Genomic DNA, 16424 nt, shown 5'->3' with positions numbered 1-16424 from the left:
TCACATTATACCTGTGGCTGTTACCTTTGTACTTCTGAGGCCAGGAGCAGCTGGAATGTCACACCTATCCCCTGAATGTTCTGTCTCATGAATATGAACTCAGTGCCTTTTAAGTGCCAGGAAGAAGTAGGGACATAGGCCTAGGGGGAGGCAACAGCACTATAGCCCTTTGTTTTTGTTTTTTTAAATACATCTTTTGAATCCGATGGACCCACATTGATTCCAAAGGACAAAAGGGTTTCATTGCTATTGTTTACATTGGTGGCAAATGTTTTTTTGCGCGCATGCTTAATGCACGCCTTGTATCTATCCCTCGTCATCTCTATCCATCTCTTTATCTCTTGATCTGTCTATCTGTCTATCTCTTTATCAGTCTATCTCTATCTCTCTATCAGTCTATCTATCTATCTATCTATCTCTGTCTGTCTGTTTGCCCCCCTGTCTGTCTGTATCCTCCTCATATCTGATCACTTTCCCATGTGCTATGGCTCTTACCTAACCTACATATTAGGCAGGAATGCTGAGGCGAGTCATTGATGGTAATTGTGAACTAAACCACCTCGCCTGTTCTGTTAGGTCTCTAAGCTGTAGAACAAATCAAGACTTGTCGCTGCAAATTTTAAACATGTGAGTTTCTGTGGCACAGTTTCGCTGCACCCAAGACCACACGTGAACCATGGAGTCAACCCAAGGGAGTACAACAGTTGCAGGGCCATATAAAGGTGTTACAAATAAGAAGATTGGGTAGATATGAATTCAAGTTTTTGACCTGAAGCCTACTGTCTCTTTCAGGATCCTACATAGAGAATCAACAGGATGGCAGACATAGATGGTCATGGCAGGTTAGCATACATCTCTCATCAAACCACTTGTGTTGCCAGTTGGTGATGCCTGGCCCCAAGGGTAGTCTAGCAAAAGCTTGATGGGGCAGTTCAACTCCAAGCTCCCTGGGGTTCAAACGCCACGGCTCCAATATCATCGAGGTATCCTGGGCCTTGAGCAAGAGATTAAACCCCTCAGTGTCCTAAATCTATGTCTCACTGTGACCACTGGTGGCTTTGTATAACAGCATTTCAGTAATGATTAAAAAGGCATGTTCGTGTAGACAGGCGTGGATGTAGGTTGCAGATTGATACAAAACACAGTTTCGAATTCCCCTTGACCGAATCGATTCCTACCAGGCCATTCCAACCCTTCAGACATGATGAGCCACTAAACGTACTCTACTGCTACTAAACATATTCTGCAGGAGCGAGGGCACATGGGGAAGGGGATTTTCCCATCACAATCAGTACAGCCGTGATTCCATTAGAACCACCATGGCACCCATTGTACAACAGGGATGGAAAGCCTGTGGAAGTGCAGGTATTAGTCCCATCTTAGGTCACCCGGTGAGCCACCGCAACCTGCCTAACAAGGTCCTCTACAGTGAGACATACCTGACACAAACGTCACTCGCTGTCGTCTGTGAGTCTTCTCATTATGGCTCGGTAACGCTGAGGGCCTTCGGGGAGTGCTCTGGCCGCGGTCTAATTCTGTCCTGTGTCTATATTCAGGTCTATGGAAGGTTGCCCTACATTAAGCCTGCGTTCTCTGTCTGTCTCTGGGTCCCCACAGGTAGACCGGCCCACTGCCTCGCTCTGTCATTAGACACCCGTCTCTCCTCTTTCTCTGTCTCTCTCTCTCTGTCTTTATATCTTCTCCACTCTCTCTCTCTCTCTCTCTTTTATCTCCTTCTATTCCCTCTGGCGTTCTATCCCCCTCTAGCTCTATTTCCCCACTCTTTCTCCCTCTCTCTCTCTGTATGTCCCTCTTCCTCCTTCTTTTTCTCCCTGTTCACCCTCTTTCTTTCTATTTGTCTCCCTCTCTCTCTATCTCCCTTTGCACCTGTATCACTGTCTTTAAAAGTCTCTTTATACCTTTCTGGCTTTTCAATTCTCTCTCTCTCTCCCTTACAATACAGTCTATTAAACATTTCAACAATGTGTCTTTCAGTTACAACTTGCGAGAGAAGTCCTTCTCTCGCAAGCTGTTTTTCTGAGTTGGTATCTTTTTACTTATTGCTCTGGTCTCTGTATTTCGTTACCAGGGCAATAGCAGCTTTGGGGCAAAATGAGTTCATATTTGATAAAACTGAATTCAATCCACATTTGTCATATCTCATGATGGTATCAGAGGCGCACAGCACCATGTGCATGGTGAAAAGCCTTAAAGGTAGAGATGTTTTAGCTGTTCTTTAACCGTTTAACTACTCTCCTATGGTTGGAAGGTCACTATCGTTCACATGTTTAAAATTGCAACGTTTTCAATGTGGATCGTTGCAAGCCTGTAACCCATGCTTTGTATAGACAGCCAAACTGTGTTTTTCAATCAGGGTTATAATAGTGACTTGGCAAAATAAAACAGAATCTCAACAGCAGATAACACGAAGGGTGTTGTGCACCATATATCTACATGAGGTTAGGCTCTTCATGTAGATATACGGACAGCCCTTTAGACCTGGGATCGAAGAGCACCTGCTGGACGTGAAAAACGTAATGAATTGTCGAGGGAAAACGTGACGATTGCATAATATGTTCTGTAGCCTCTAGAGTTAAAATAGATAGGGAGGGTATTAGCATGGGGATAAGCCATTTTGAATTTGATACTGATGTGGTCTGGACTAGGGAATCCGGTCGCAAACTCTCTCTCACACACAAACACACACGCACGCATGCACACGCACACACACTCACGCACATGCAGACACACACACACACACACACACACACACACACACACACACACACACACACACACATGCTGACACACACACACAAAAAAAGCACACATACACACTTGCACGCACACACATGTAGACACACACATAACATACTAACACCATACATAAACAGCACACACACACATGGTACACGCAAGTACACACGCATTAAGTGAATGTGTGAGTGTGCGTGTTGTTCTCGCACTTTCGCACAAATGCTTTCCGCCTTGGATCAGCTGTCAACACAACAGGCATATACAAGAGGAAAATAAGAAAGTGGCATGGCAATAGTAACAGTACCCTGCGGTTGATGATCAGCTCGTCTCTCCAGCCAATTAACTTCCAGCGTTGAAGCAATGGGAGAGCCCAGAGACAGCCCAAAAAAAGCTTACTTATCCCCCTCCCCCTTCCCCTACTGGGCTTCTTTGATGAGAGGACAACTGGACGTCAACAATGACGGGATTGTTTTGTTTTACAACTACTGCAGTGATTGCTGATTCCTTATTATGCATGACTTGAGACATTTCCCTGTGCCAAGTTCCTATAGATGTATTAATAATTCACTTTATTGGGATTATAAAGCGTTGAATAACAGAATACAACACCTTGCCCCTCTGCCTCTAAAACCTGATGATATGGTCTGCTATGGAGCTGCCTCGGCCCGGTGGTTCTCCGTCTATTCAGGGCAGAGTAGGAACTAGACTCTTCCCGGGGCGGATGAAAAAGGAGGACATGTAAAGAGTCTTGTGGGAGCCCTGCTCGGAGGACCTCAGCCATTTCAACTATTTACTGCAGGCATTCTCACTGCCCATGTCTGCACCAACATTTGTGGACATAACTAGCCTGGGGGGGGGGGACGGGGGGGGGACGACGACACACACACTATGTTGCATAATTCAGGTCTTGAATATGTTTGTTTGATTTGTAGGGTTTTTATTTTGTACTATGATAATGATTGATCATTTTGAGGAAATTATTTAGATGAAAAAATGTACTACTTTAAAATAAAAACACAGTGTGAAGTAACACTTTACAACTATAATTAACCATTAATCAACCATTAATAAATGCATGCATTAACAAGCCTTAACTATTAACTAACCAACAGCTTATGAACAGTTAACTAATGGTCGAGTAATAATTAACTAATAGTGTTCTTGTTTATTCATTAATCAATTGGAAATTCAACAAAGTACAAAGCAGACAAACTTACGTGATCATTTAGTATCATCAGTATACCATAACCATACCTTAAATATATAGTGGAATATAGAGGACTTAAGGGTGTTTCCCTTTCCCTGAGACTCTCGGTTATTATTGTTGTTAATTCCGTGCAGGAAGCAAAGAAAATAACTGAACAGCTATGAGTCACGGCTGACAGGGCGTGCCACTCCGAGACGAGACTTACTTTATCTAAGGTTGCCTCCCTATCTGGTATACCTGAGCAGAATCGCCCTCCTCTGCTGAGTCAGACCAGCAAGGTCGGTTGGTAAGCAGAACGTCTTGCAAATGGAAAGATAAAGAGAAGTTTCCAATGTCATGCTGAAAAAGCATTCTGGATCTAGGTGGTAAATAGGCGTCATTGTGTCCAAGAGATACTAACAAACAGATACTACAGACAAAACCAAAGTATACTATAGACAAAACCACAATATAGTACAGACAAAACCAAAGTATACTATAGACAAAACAACAATGTAGTACAAATAAAACCACAATGTAGTACAGACAAAACCACAATGTAGTACAGACCACAAAAACACCACAGAATATATATTTTTTCAGACAAAACTGAACACACACACAAAACATGTGACTAATTACATTTTGTACGACTATGTAAATGCATCGACATATGCACATGCATCCAAGGTGTCCCTCGAACACACGCACACACACACACACACACACACACACACACACACACACACACACACACATGCACACAGTCACTCTTTCCCACTCTTTCTATCACCAACTCTTTCTCTCTCTCTCTCTCACTCTCTCTCTCTCTCTCCCACTCTCCCTACTTCCCTCTCCCCCTCCGTCTCTAAGGGGCCGTGTGAGTGTGTTTATGTTGTCTAAACTGGGCCGGCTCTATTTCCATGAGGTCCAGGACCTGGCGGGCCTGGAGCAAGGAGGATCGGGTGGCCTCGGGACAGACGGGTACTCCTGGCTGCTGGTGTCTGTTACCTCAGATCACACTGTCAAAGCTGACCCTCACACTGCCTCTCCCACTCGCTCTCCAGGCCTCTCGCTCTCTCTCTCTCTCCCTGGCTTTCTCTCTATGTTTATCTCTCTCTCTCTCTCTATGTCTGTCTTTCTCACTATGTTTATTTATCTATCTCTCTCTCTCTCTCTCTTTCAGTCTATTCATCTCCCTTACGCTCACTTTATCGCTCTCTCACACACACACACACACACACACACACACACACACTCTTTTGCTCTCTCTCTCAGTCAATCTCTCGCTTTTCTCACAAGCTCTCTTTCTCCTCTTGCACTCTCACACCTTTTCTCTCTATCTCTCTCTTTCAATTCCCCCCCTCTCTCAGCCCCCCCTCTCTCTCTCTCTCTCTCTCTCTCTCTCTCTCTCTCTCTCTCCCTACATCTTGCTTATTCTCTTTCTCTCTTTCCCTTACCTGATCTCACACTCTATCTCCTTGTCCTTCCTTCTACTTTAGCTTCTATGTTCCTCTCCATTTTATATCTAGGACTCCTTTCTCTTATCACTTCAATGCTCCCCTCTCTCTCACTCCATCTTACTCTTCTCCCCCATCTCTCGCCATCTACTTCTCTCTCGCTCCATCATCTTTGAAAGAGAACGACCTAGCTATTTCTCCGTCAACATAGGCAATTCTTCCTCTCCCCCAGCTAGTCTATCCTGCAGGGTCTCACAGGGTTCCATCCAATGTCCAATTATGTTCTCTGTTGACATGCTAACCCATGGTCAAATTATTCAAAATAGCAATCTTTCCTTTCATTGCTATAGAGATGACAGACAGCTTTATCTCCCCCTGAAACAAAGCCACCGGTGTAATCAAACCACCTCAGGGACTGCCTTAAGAACATCAAGGGTTTGATGGCACAACACTTCCTGCAAATGATCGAAAACAAGGCTGCAGTTATCCTGTTCACCCCCCTGACTCCATCACCTTGGACCTTGGTGTGATATATGAATCTGGCTTTAAGTTTCAAAAGCAGGTCAATGCAGTTAGATAATTCAATGATGTTGAAAAGGTCAAATGCCTCATTTAATTTCCTCCCGCAATGGCAATTCCCAGTATACTGGGATTAGTCAGTTGTCCTTGTCCTTTCTGCAACTGGTCCAGAATGGGGCTGCCAGGCGGTACCTGGAAGAGGGACCATATTAGCCCTACTCTGGCCTCTTTTCAAGCTCATGTTGACAACGTCAGCGGATCTGAGACGTGCCTTGGAAATGAATTTGACTTGACCTGAATTTGACTGGAGAGTTTGCATCTATTCGACCTCATCAGAAAGTAACCTTATCTGCAGCCATCTCAGATGCTGTTGGATATTTCAATTTGTACTTACTCATAGATCTTATTTCTACTGTGAAACTAAAACATATCTCAACAAGACATGGTCCTTTGAAAAAAAAATATACTATGCAATACAATGTTGGCTTCAACTGGCAAGAAGACTATTTCAACTTCTTTGATTACAGTAAGACCTCCAACTTTTGGAGGTTGTTAAAAAGTATTTTCAGGGAATTATCTATAACAACATAGTATATTGCTCCTTATTACATTATCACAGTAAATCTGGAAATTGTCTATGAGAGGCCGTATGGGACATTATTCAGAACTAGCATGTGCATACACATATTAAACCAAACTCATTCACATACTATACTGAAAACCTTGCACACATACAAGTGAAAAGCTTTTACATACACAACTGAAACACTCGCACAAAAAACTGAAAAAGTATATGCTCACATACACAACTGAAAAGCTTGCATAAAAACTATAGTTTTTATAGAGTACTGAAATGCTTTTACACATACTAGTAAAATGTTCTCATATACACAGCTGAAAAATGTCCTCTCACACACACATATGAAACCATTCACATACTATACTGAAAACTTCACACATACACAAGTGAAAGCTTTTACATACACAAATGAAACACCTTCACTCAAACAACTTAAAAGCTCTCATAACAACTAGTGGAACCTTTTACATAGACTACTGAAATGCTTTCACACATACTAATAAAATGTGCTCATATACACGGCTGAAAAATTCTCTTTCTTTTTCACATACACATATGAAACCATTCACATACTATCCTGAAAACCTCAGACATGTATGTGAAAGTTTTTTACTTATACAAGGCATTTGAAGAGGAAGGCATTTCAGTTGAACAGGAAGACGTTTCAGTTGAACAGGAAGGCATTTCAGTTGAACAGGAAGACGTTTCAGTTGAACAGGAAGACGTTTCAGTTGAACAGGAAGGCGTTTCAGTTGAACAGGAAGGCGTTTCAGTTGAACAGGAACTGAAACGCCTTCCTGTTCAACTGAAATGCCTTCCTCTTCAAATGTGTGTAAAAGCATTTCAGTACTCGATGTAAAAGGTTTCACTAGTTTTTATGCAAGCTTTTCAATTGTGTGTGTGTGAGTGTATAAATTTTCAGTTGTTTGTGCGAGAGTGTTTCAGTTGTGTATGTAAAAGCTTTTCACTTGTATGTGTGCAAGGTTTTCAGTATAGTATGTGAATGAATTTGGTTTCATATGTGTATGCGCATGCTAGTTCTGAATAATGTCCCATACGGCCCCTTATAATTCTCAATGGTCGTTATATTAAGTTTTGATCTGTCTTTGCATGTGTTTTGGAAAGACTATACTACAGTAGAATAGATTGTTATTTTTCAAGCCATGCGAAAGAAAGGACCAAACACCTTCCCTTACATCTCTTTATACATTTTATAATCTCAATGTATTAGATCCATCCACTGCAGGAACCACAACCACACAACTCACATTGCAACGCAGCAAACATGCACCAAAACTTCAACCAATGGCTGGCATGCAAGCAATCAGCTCCTCTCTTAGATCCTAAATTATCTCACACACACACACACACTCACACACACGCACATGCACACGCGTGGCCTGTAGAAAGTACTCTGCGTCACTCTTCTGCAGACCCTCTAAGAACTGACCCCCCAGAGTGCTATCTTGGGAAAACTGCACAACAAGTTGTTGCTTATTCAAATGTAAAATGGCACAACGCAAATATCTTTGGATATGTTTCTCTTTGAACATGTGATATATTTTTGGATGAGAGCTACTCCTACTCACTTCATTGACTGGGCTGCAGGAGCCTAGCAGGGGGAAAGTAGCACTTCACTGGGCGATAGGGGTGGAGAATGTGCTTCAATGGGTGACATTTAAAGCTGATTGCCCTGGCCTTGCACACACACACACACACACACACACACACACACATAGACACACACACAAACACATTCACACAAACAAACACATGCACACAAACACGTACGCACACACACACAAACACGTACGCAAACACACATACACACACACAAACCCACACTCACACATATGCGCACACACTCATTCATGCACACATTCATAACACAAACATTGTGTTTGTGTAAACACTTAAAATATATATATATATATTTGGTAAAAAATATGAAAATTATAAGGTGACTACTCAGTTCAAGGAAAGCGAAAGCTTAAAATGTAATATTAAATTGAACAAAACCATCTCACTATATCTCTGCATATTTTGGATATGACTGGCTGACATTTTCTCTTGCTAAGGCGAACGCATTTACTGGGCAAATACTTTTACTGGGCTGCCCAAGCTGAGCGTTTATGGCAGGGGTCATGCATGGTGAAGAGTAGCAGTGAAGACCTCTAAACTCACGGAGAGCAGAGGTTAAGTAACAGCTAAGGTTACAAGCTCTTCGTGGGGGGGGCGTTGGACAAGAGCTTCAATGCCTCATAATGGGAGTGAAACTACAGTAATGAAAGACCTTGTAGCATAAGCACAGATGGCCCGGGCTTGGGTAGGTTGCTAAGATTGGAAGTGCTGATACAAAGTAATTTAATAAACGATCCCTCCAGCCCCCTTCTCCCAACACCCCTTTGCCTCCTCCTGCCCACCTATGCTTGATATCTAGGGAGACTGAACTGGAGTCACTGGATTATAAACTTAATGACTTGAAAGATGAACCACTCCAAGATCGACATTTGGACAGCTATAGCCTTCTCCTATACACTCCTATAACACATTCAAATGCATATGTAGGTTTGTTGACTGTAAATTTCAGTTTTTAGTGTATGTGTGTGTGCAAGTGTGCACACATCAGTCAGTGTGAGTGTCTGTGGTTCTTGAATGTATGTACATGTCTCTACATCTTAAGGTGTTTAATTGTTCAAGCATTTAAAAGCGTACATTCCCTTTTGTCTGTGCATGTTATGCATGTAGTCTATGTAGTGGTTGGTCAACATGTTTAACCCTTTAACCCTACAAAGAGGGCAATAAATATCAAGTAAACATTGAGCAACAGCACAACAGCATGTGTGACTAGAGTAACACACAAACACATACAATAATAATGTGTTTATCATGGTAATACATTTGATAAAACATGGATTACAAATCTTATAATATTGTGTTGAATTAATCCCTTTCAGGTATAAATGTATGCTCCCTAACTTCTATATGTCTTATTGTGTTCTGAGTCTAAGGGCGCACTCACACTAGGCCATCTGTACCGTGCCCGAGTACGTTTGCCCCCTAAAGTCTAGCTCGTTTGGCTAGTGTGAGCACGCCCTCCGTACTCAAGTACAGTTGAATTCCGTGGCCTCAGTACACTTCGGAGAGGTGTGCTCAGGTCATGGTACAGATGCTAATGAGCCGATACGCGTACACACACGGATACGCAACCTATATGTACAAGAGGCAACCGTACTCAGGCCCAGTTGAGATTGTCTAGTGTGAGCACAGGCCAGCGGCACAGTGGGGGGGAGGGCAATCGTACTTGAGTACAGTACAGGGCAACTTTGCCTAGTGTGAGTGCGCCCTAATAGAGTAGTCAGTGTACTCCCTATGTGTTACTTAAGTCCTCATATGCCACAAATAATGTTTGTATTGAACCCATTATCCCAACCTGCTGAACATGAATTTGTGTGTCAGATGTTTTCACAAAGTGACGTACACTTTCAAAAGCCTTCGACCCTTGGGAGATATCCAATATCTGAGCTCAATAATGGATAAGAAGTTGTATTCTCTCTCTCTCTCTCTCTCTCTCTCTCTCTCTCTCTCTCTCTCTCTCTCTCTCACGTCCCACTCTCTTGGCTGGAGCGCATAGTAATTATAGCTGCAGGACAATATAAAAAATAATGGTTCAGAAATAATTAAAGTTGGGCCAATGATTTGACAAATTTTCATTGATGCAGAAGTTGCATCAATAAGATATGGTGCAATGCCTATATAGAAGGCTAACATCACATGTCCTGTGTGTGTCAATCAAATGTCCCATGGTCATATCATTTCCAAGAACAGTGTGCATGTGTTCAGGATATTGGTTACTCACTTTGGTGGTAATTTCTTGGCTGAATGTTCGCTGTAATTAATTGACTAATATTGCATTGCAAAATTAATCAAAACAAATAGTTTTAAGGATTCCTATTTGTTCGAATATGACAGGGATTAAAGATTGAAAAAATCACATTTAAGGATAGGTAGGTGGCACTAGATTCAGATGACATGGGTCAGCAGTGGTCAGTGTTCAGCACACCCAAAGGATTCAAGGAAACAGTAACAGTGACCTCTTCTGGCCAAAACAGAGACTACAACAATATTCTAAGTTAAAAAGTTTGTACATAAATATGGCCGCCTTGACAACCGCACGGCTTGTTGGTGAACATCATGAGGTAATAACTTTCATTCAATCCTGTAGACACAAGCTAATGCTTTGCCAATAATCGGACAATAAGTTGTTGTCGTTGGTAAAGTGATAAGTTACGGATTGTCCGTTGTTGCCCGTTGCTAACAACAAAGTGTCGTCATTATGTTGGGCTCTCCTTGCTTTCTATTAAAGTAACAGATAAGGTTACCCAGATCCTCTTATGAAATACGATTACGAATGAATCACGATGTTTAACTTTACCATGATTCGCAAGTCCTAGTTTAACCATGTCTAAAATGACCTAAACAGGACGATGGGGGCTTTAGCATTGTTCCACCATTCAATGGAGTGGAGAGGGTGGACCAAGAGAAAGCTGCAGAGTTCCTCCGGGAGGCTGAGAAGATCAAGAGACAGTAAGTGGAGACACTGGCGGCCAGGTCTTACCACAGTGATGATATACACATTAAGTGTAAAAAAACATTTCTTAAAGAAATACTGTGTTTAGGACTTCAAACCGTGACATGTGAACTGCTGTCCTATGTGTTATTCTTTTTCTACAGGATTGAGAAGGTAGAAAAGGAGCGGATTCTGGGAGCTCAGTGTAAGAAGAATGGCTGGAGCGACTGGTTTGGAGAACTGGAGGACATCGAGAAGGTTCTGCAGGAACACAGAGATGCAGAGAGTAGGTGCTCGATGAGGAGTCATTTTAGGCAGCTTGCACATTGTCTATTACATAACAAGGATAAAATTGTAACCTAATGGCCAGCCCAAGTATTTCAAGTATTTCAAGTTTTTCCAAATATCTTTTCCCCCATTTCAAATGTAGTAATTTCAAATATGAGCATCTTCAAATGTATTAATTTTTAATAGGTAGTCTATTTAGATATATATTGTTATCGAGAAGGTAGGGGTTGGGGTATCTTGCTCAGTGATAGATAGAGTCCAACCCATCAATCAGTACTCCATCCTGCCTCTCCATGTTGAACCCCACAGTTATGTATTGCTAAAGAGGCCTTCTGGAAATGTAACACGTTCTCTTAGAGATGACACTGGAGAAGGAGCTGCTGAATGTTCACCATGGGGTGAGAAGGTTCCAGAGACAGCTCACTGACATGAAGCCCACCCCAGAGTGTGAGTCAACATTAGTACTGTTAGTGTGTGTTTACTATCTATAAAAGTAGCTTTAACTGCAGATACACAACAATAGTGTGTTGGTGTGTTTACTATCTATAGTCTAGAATAAGCTTTAACTGCAGATACACAAAAATAGTGTGTTTGTGTATGATAAACATTTATAAATGTACCCCTAACAAAAATCTATCTTCTGATTAAATAGCTGATTGCATGCTAGGTTAACAAAAGTAGCTGCTCATGCTGTTTCAAGATAATTTTTACACGGGTTGAATTGTTAATGCATTTTATAAAATATATCTGCCCAATTTGACTTGTTGTTTAAATTTTTTATTTTTATTTTAGTGATTGAGAAGCTCAAAGAAATTATGACAGATGTGGAAACGTCCATCAGCACTTTCAAAGAGAACCAGCACTTACGGTAAACCGGGCTCCTCCGCTGATAAGCTTAACTCAGACGATGGGTCGATGGGTGTTTCAATCACACGTTATCAGCTGGATCTCCGTTTCTCTGCTCCCCCTCTCCCAGCTTCGAGGAGCTCTTCAAGGAGGAGAAGGCCTGCTCTCAGGAGGTCTCTGCGTACGACAGGAAGATCAACACCTGGCCCCTGGCTGTCAGATCGGAGCCAAAAGCAGCCCCAGCGACAGCATTAAGAGTACGACTCCCCACACAATAGTGCTATATGTTACTAACAATATATATATGTTTCTGAATAATCCAAAGATACTCCCCTTCATACGCATAGGTTATGAATGGATGTCTCAAGTTCAAATTTTCTTGGGACTTTGAATTAGTTGTTATTGGTTTGACACCTCTTTAACGCATGCTGTGCTGACATAGAGTAGGAAACATGAACAATTCCTTGTTTGATCTTTAAAACTTTTTTACACTTTGTCTGGATATATTTAAAAACCTAGTCCAGAATCCATTTAAATCTGGGCCTGCTCCCATCGTGACTGTATACGTTGAATGTGACTCTTGAGTCCTACAGCAGCACCCTGAGGTTAATGCTTTGTGTGCCAGGGGTGCAGGGCTACTGACCGGGACATGCCCTTTGAAGTGAGGGCCCTGGAGTCGTTCCTTCATAAGACCGGCGGCCTCAATGGAGGCTGGGACCAATACGACCACCAAGCCTTCCTCAAGGTATTCTGCCCATGGGACTGGAGGACAGACACAGAGCAGGACACGGGACAGATGTACAGTGACCCTCAACACATTGTTCATTGCTTGTGTGTGTGTGTGTGTGTGTGTGTGTGTGTGTGTGTGTGTGTGTGTGTGTGTGAGTGTGAGTGTGAAATCTAAGCAAATAGCCAAATACTGCTCTGTGTCAGCAAGCATAGGCATTCTGCATGTATGGAGAAGGCGGTGCCATCTCTACCCCTGATAACTATGTATTTATGTACTGATTTTCTTGGCTGTAAGTACTTGCACAGTGTTTGTGTTGCTGTGTGAGACATAAATGGGCTCTTTATTATTATTTGGAATGCTGTGTCGTTGAAAGTATTGGTCATTCCAAATAAATGAATTAAGTGTGTGTGTGTGTGTGTGTGTGTGTGTGTGTGTGTGTGTGTGTGTGTGTGTGTGTGTGTGTGTGTGTGTGTGTGTGTGTGTGTGTGTGTGTGTGTGTGTGTGTGTGTGTGTGTGTGTGTGTGTAAACGTTTTTTTTTAACATAACTGTATAATTTTATTGAGGTTTGTTTGTCAAGGTGTGGACCAGGCACGCTGGGCGGCCGGCCTTGAGGAAGGAAGCCGTGCTGTACCTGCCTGGGAAGAGCCTGCAGGAGGTGGAGCAGCACGAGGACTGGTACCGAGAGCTTCTGGAGCTCCAGGACCACAAGAGAGAGGTACACCGGGGGGGATGGATACACACACACACTACATTCAGCTGTCATGATGACAAGATCATCATGGGCAAATAAAACCCTGTATTTGCGATTACGCCATAATTGGGGAAAAAAATTAAATAAAATAAAATATGATGAAGTTTCCCCTTTTGATGGGTACGGTTCATGTCCTGACGGTTGTAGTTCTGCTCTGCAGGCGATTCAGCGGTGGAGGGCCAGTCGCCTGCGAGAGCAGCACGCTAGAATACAGGGCCACGAGGAGGCGGAGGAGACCGAAAGGATGGAGGAGGCCAGGAACCAGGCCCAGCAGCACAGGCGAGATGCACAGCATAGTTGATTCAGCATAGCTTGGTTAGCATAGCAAAGCTTGGTTGGCATAGAATAGAATAGCACAGCATGGCGTAGCTTGGTTAGCATAGCATGGAATATCATAGATTGGTTAGCATATAATAGCAAAGCATCTTTTGGCTAGCATTGCTTGGTTGGCATGGAATTGAATAGCACAGAATTCCATATCTTGGCGTCGCATGAAATAGCATAGGTTTTCTTTTTATTGATTAAATTTATTCCACTGGGACCACCAGGGGAATGACTTGTGCTACTTGGCCTCCCAGTAGGAGCTGAACCAGAGCCCACCAGATTTCACCAATAACTTATCCACAGAATACTTGATCAGCAGTGTAGTGTGGGATTGAAACCGAGCCAGGAGCTGTCCCCAACGGATTGAACTGTAGATCACAGAGGACAATAAACTCTGTTTGTGTTTACGTACACACAGATTAATGGTTGCCTAACACTCTGATGAACTCTGGTGGGTTCAGGGAGGAGAGGCTGGAGGCAGCACGGCGACTGGAGGAATGGAAGCTGGAGAAGAGGAGTAGAGAGGAGCTGGAGGAGAAGGAGAGGCTGGCAGAGGAGGTTCACCAGAGGAGACGGGCCAAGGTGGGGTTGTCTCTGTCGTTTGAATGGAAGGAGGCCAGAGCGCGCTCAATTTCTTTGTTTGTATTCTTGTTTCCTCTTCGCTTGATAAGTGACTCATGTGTTTGGAATATAAAACACAAAACATGAGAAAACTGTTGGTTGTCAGACACTGCTACTAGCTACTAGAAAAAAAATCCTGAATGGCAATAATACAAAATGATCTTTACAATGAAGTGGGTCTCGCACACCAGGAGGAGCGCAGGCGCCAGGTGGAGGTGAAGCTGCTGGTGGAGGAGCAGCTCCGACTGAAGAGGGAGGAGGAGGAGGAGCAGGAAAGGAGCAGGAGGGAGGAGGGACAGCGAGAGGCAGAGGAAAGGAGGAGGGAAGCCACGATGGGCATCAAGCTTTTTTGGGGACGGGTAAGAATCACGGGATCGATGGGATTTTGAATGGGATGTTGAATGGGGGGGGGGGCGGGGGCTTGTAATGATCAGCATAACGATAAGGCCATGCTGCTGAAGCAGAGAGGCAACGCTCCCCAATGACGTTGTATTGGATGCGTTTGAGCATTGTGCAAAGGATCATGGGAGTTTAACATTGGTTAACATTATTAAAGTGACTGCAATGTTCGGCCATATGATTGGACATTGTCACTCACCAATTCATACAGTGGTTAGCTTCACTTCCTTGTTTTAAGCCCTTCCATCTGCAACATTGTCAACTTGTAAACGATCTAAAGGGTTAAGGATTTCATACTTGCCACAAGCATGTCCTGGTAAATATACACTTATCTTTGTTGCCATAAACATCCCAAAATACATGATGAAAGTACTAAAACATACACTTTGTTACTTTGGTCCTCCTGCAGTTATAAAAAAAAGAAAAAAGTTTCACGGCCTTATCTATGAAGCATCTAAGAGTCATCATTCCACCACCGCTGAGTGTCATCCCTGCTGTTCTCTAGGATCTCCACAAGGTGGAGACAAAGCTGCAGGAGAAACAGCAGAAGGAGCAACAGCAGGTGGAGAGGCAGAAGAGAATTGCTGCCAGGATGAAAGAAAAGGTAATCAGAATGAAAAACAAATCAACACATTGTTTTATCCCCGTACAGTCCCTCCGGCTAGCAGCATCCACCACATGACTTCATATACAACACTACCTGTCTACGTTATGTTATCGCTATATGGTCATCGCCGCCGTCTCATGCATTCAGGTGGAGGGTCACATGGGCCGGGACCCCTCCAGGCTAACCCGGCCCACCAAGGGATGGGAGGAGAGGATGAAGAGCGTAGAAACCTCAGGAGTAGGAGAAGGGGGAAGAGGAGGAGGGTCCCTGTTGCAGATCTCCCACAGGTCTGACTCTGACTCCTAGCTATTTTATGCTTGGAATTTATTTTGTATTTGCAATTATAATCAAATATATTTTGCGTTTTATGATTATGGTTGTGATATATATATCTATATCTATATCTATATATATATATATATATATAATATAAATCTATTTCTTACAGAGCTATTCCTGCCTGGAGACAAGGCCTATGATAAGTGCCCATTGAATGTGCCAAATGAATCCCAGTGCAGTGACTTCAAGAAAACGTGCCTTGTGTGTTTTTGTTTTGTGTGAATAAAATCAATGTCATAAAACTGCCCGTTTAAATAAAGCTTATTAAATATGTTTGTTGTGTCCTGTTTTATAAGATTGCACTTTATTTAATGCTTGTATCTCATATCAAAGGATTATATTTCTGTTGGTATCAACATTATTTTAAAAAAATTTAAACAAATGTTGATACCAACAGAAATAGACAAAGTAAAAGTGTAGACAAAGGCATTCAATGCCTTTGTCTA

The 16424-nt window shown here is 42.7% G+C and overlaps 1 protein-coding gene across 1 annotated transcript; it reads left to right on the top strand.

Moving 5' to 3' along the window:
- Positions 1 to 10534: 10534 nt before the first annotated feature.
- ccdc112 (coiled-coil domain containing 112) lies at positions 10535 to 16251 on the top strand (the record flags this gene model as incomplete). Its single annotated transcript, XM_084468195.1, has 14 exons — positions 10535 to 10585; positions 10986 to 11089; positions 11237 to 11358; positions 11718 to 11807; positions 12153 to 12228; positions 12337 to 12463; positions 12832 to 12951; positions 13515 to 13652; positions 13849 to 13967; positions 14474 to 14594; positions 14825 to 14992; positions 15538 to 15636; positions 15787 to 15926; positions 16088 to 16251. The coding sequence occupies 14 exons, from the start codon at positions 10535 to 10537 to the stop codon at positions 16116 to 16118; spliced, it is 1506 nt and encodes a 501-aa protein (XP_084324321.1). The 3' UTR covers positions 16119 to 16251.
- Between the last annotated feature and the right edge of the window lie 173 nt (positions 16252 to 16424).

Source organism: Micromesistius poutassou (assembly GCF_964030765.1).
Source record: "Micromesistius poutassou genome assembly, chromosome: 5".
Classification (NCBI taxonomy): domain Eukaryota; kingdom Metazoa; phylum Chordata; class Actinopteri; order Gadiformes; family Gadidae; genus Micromesistius; species Micromesistius poutassou.
This window is presented reverse-complemented; position numbering and strand designations above follow the sequence as displayed.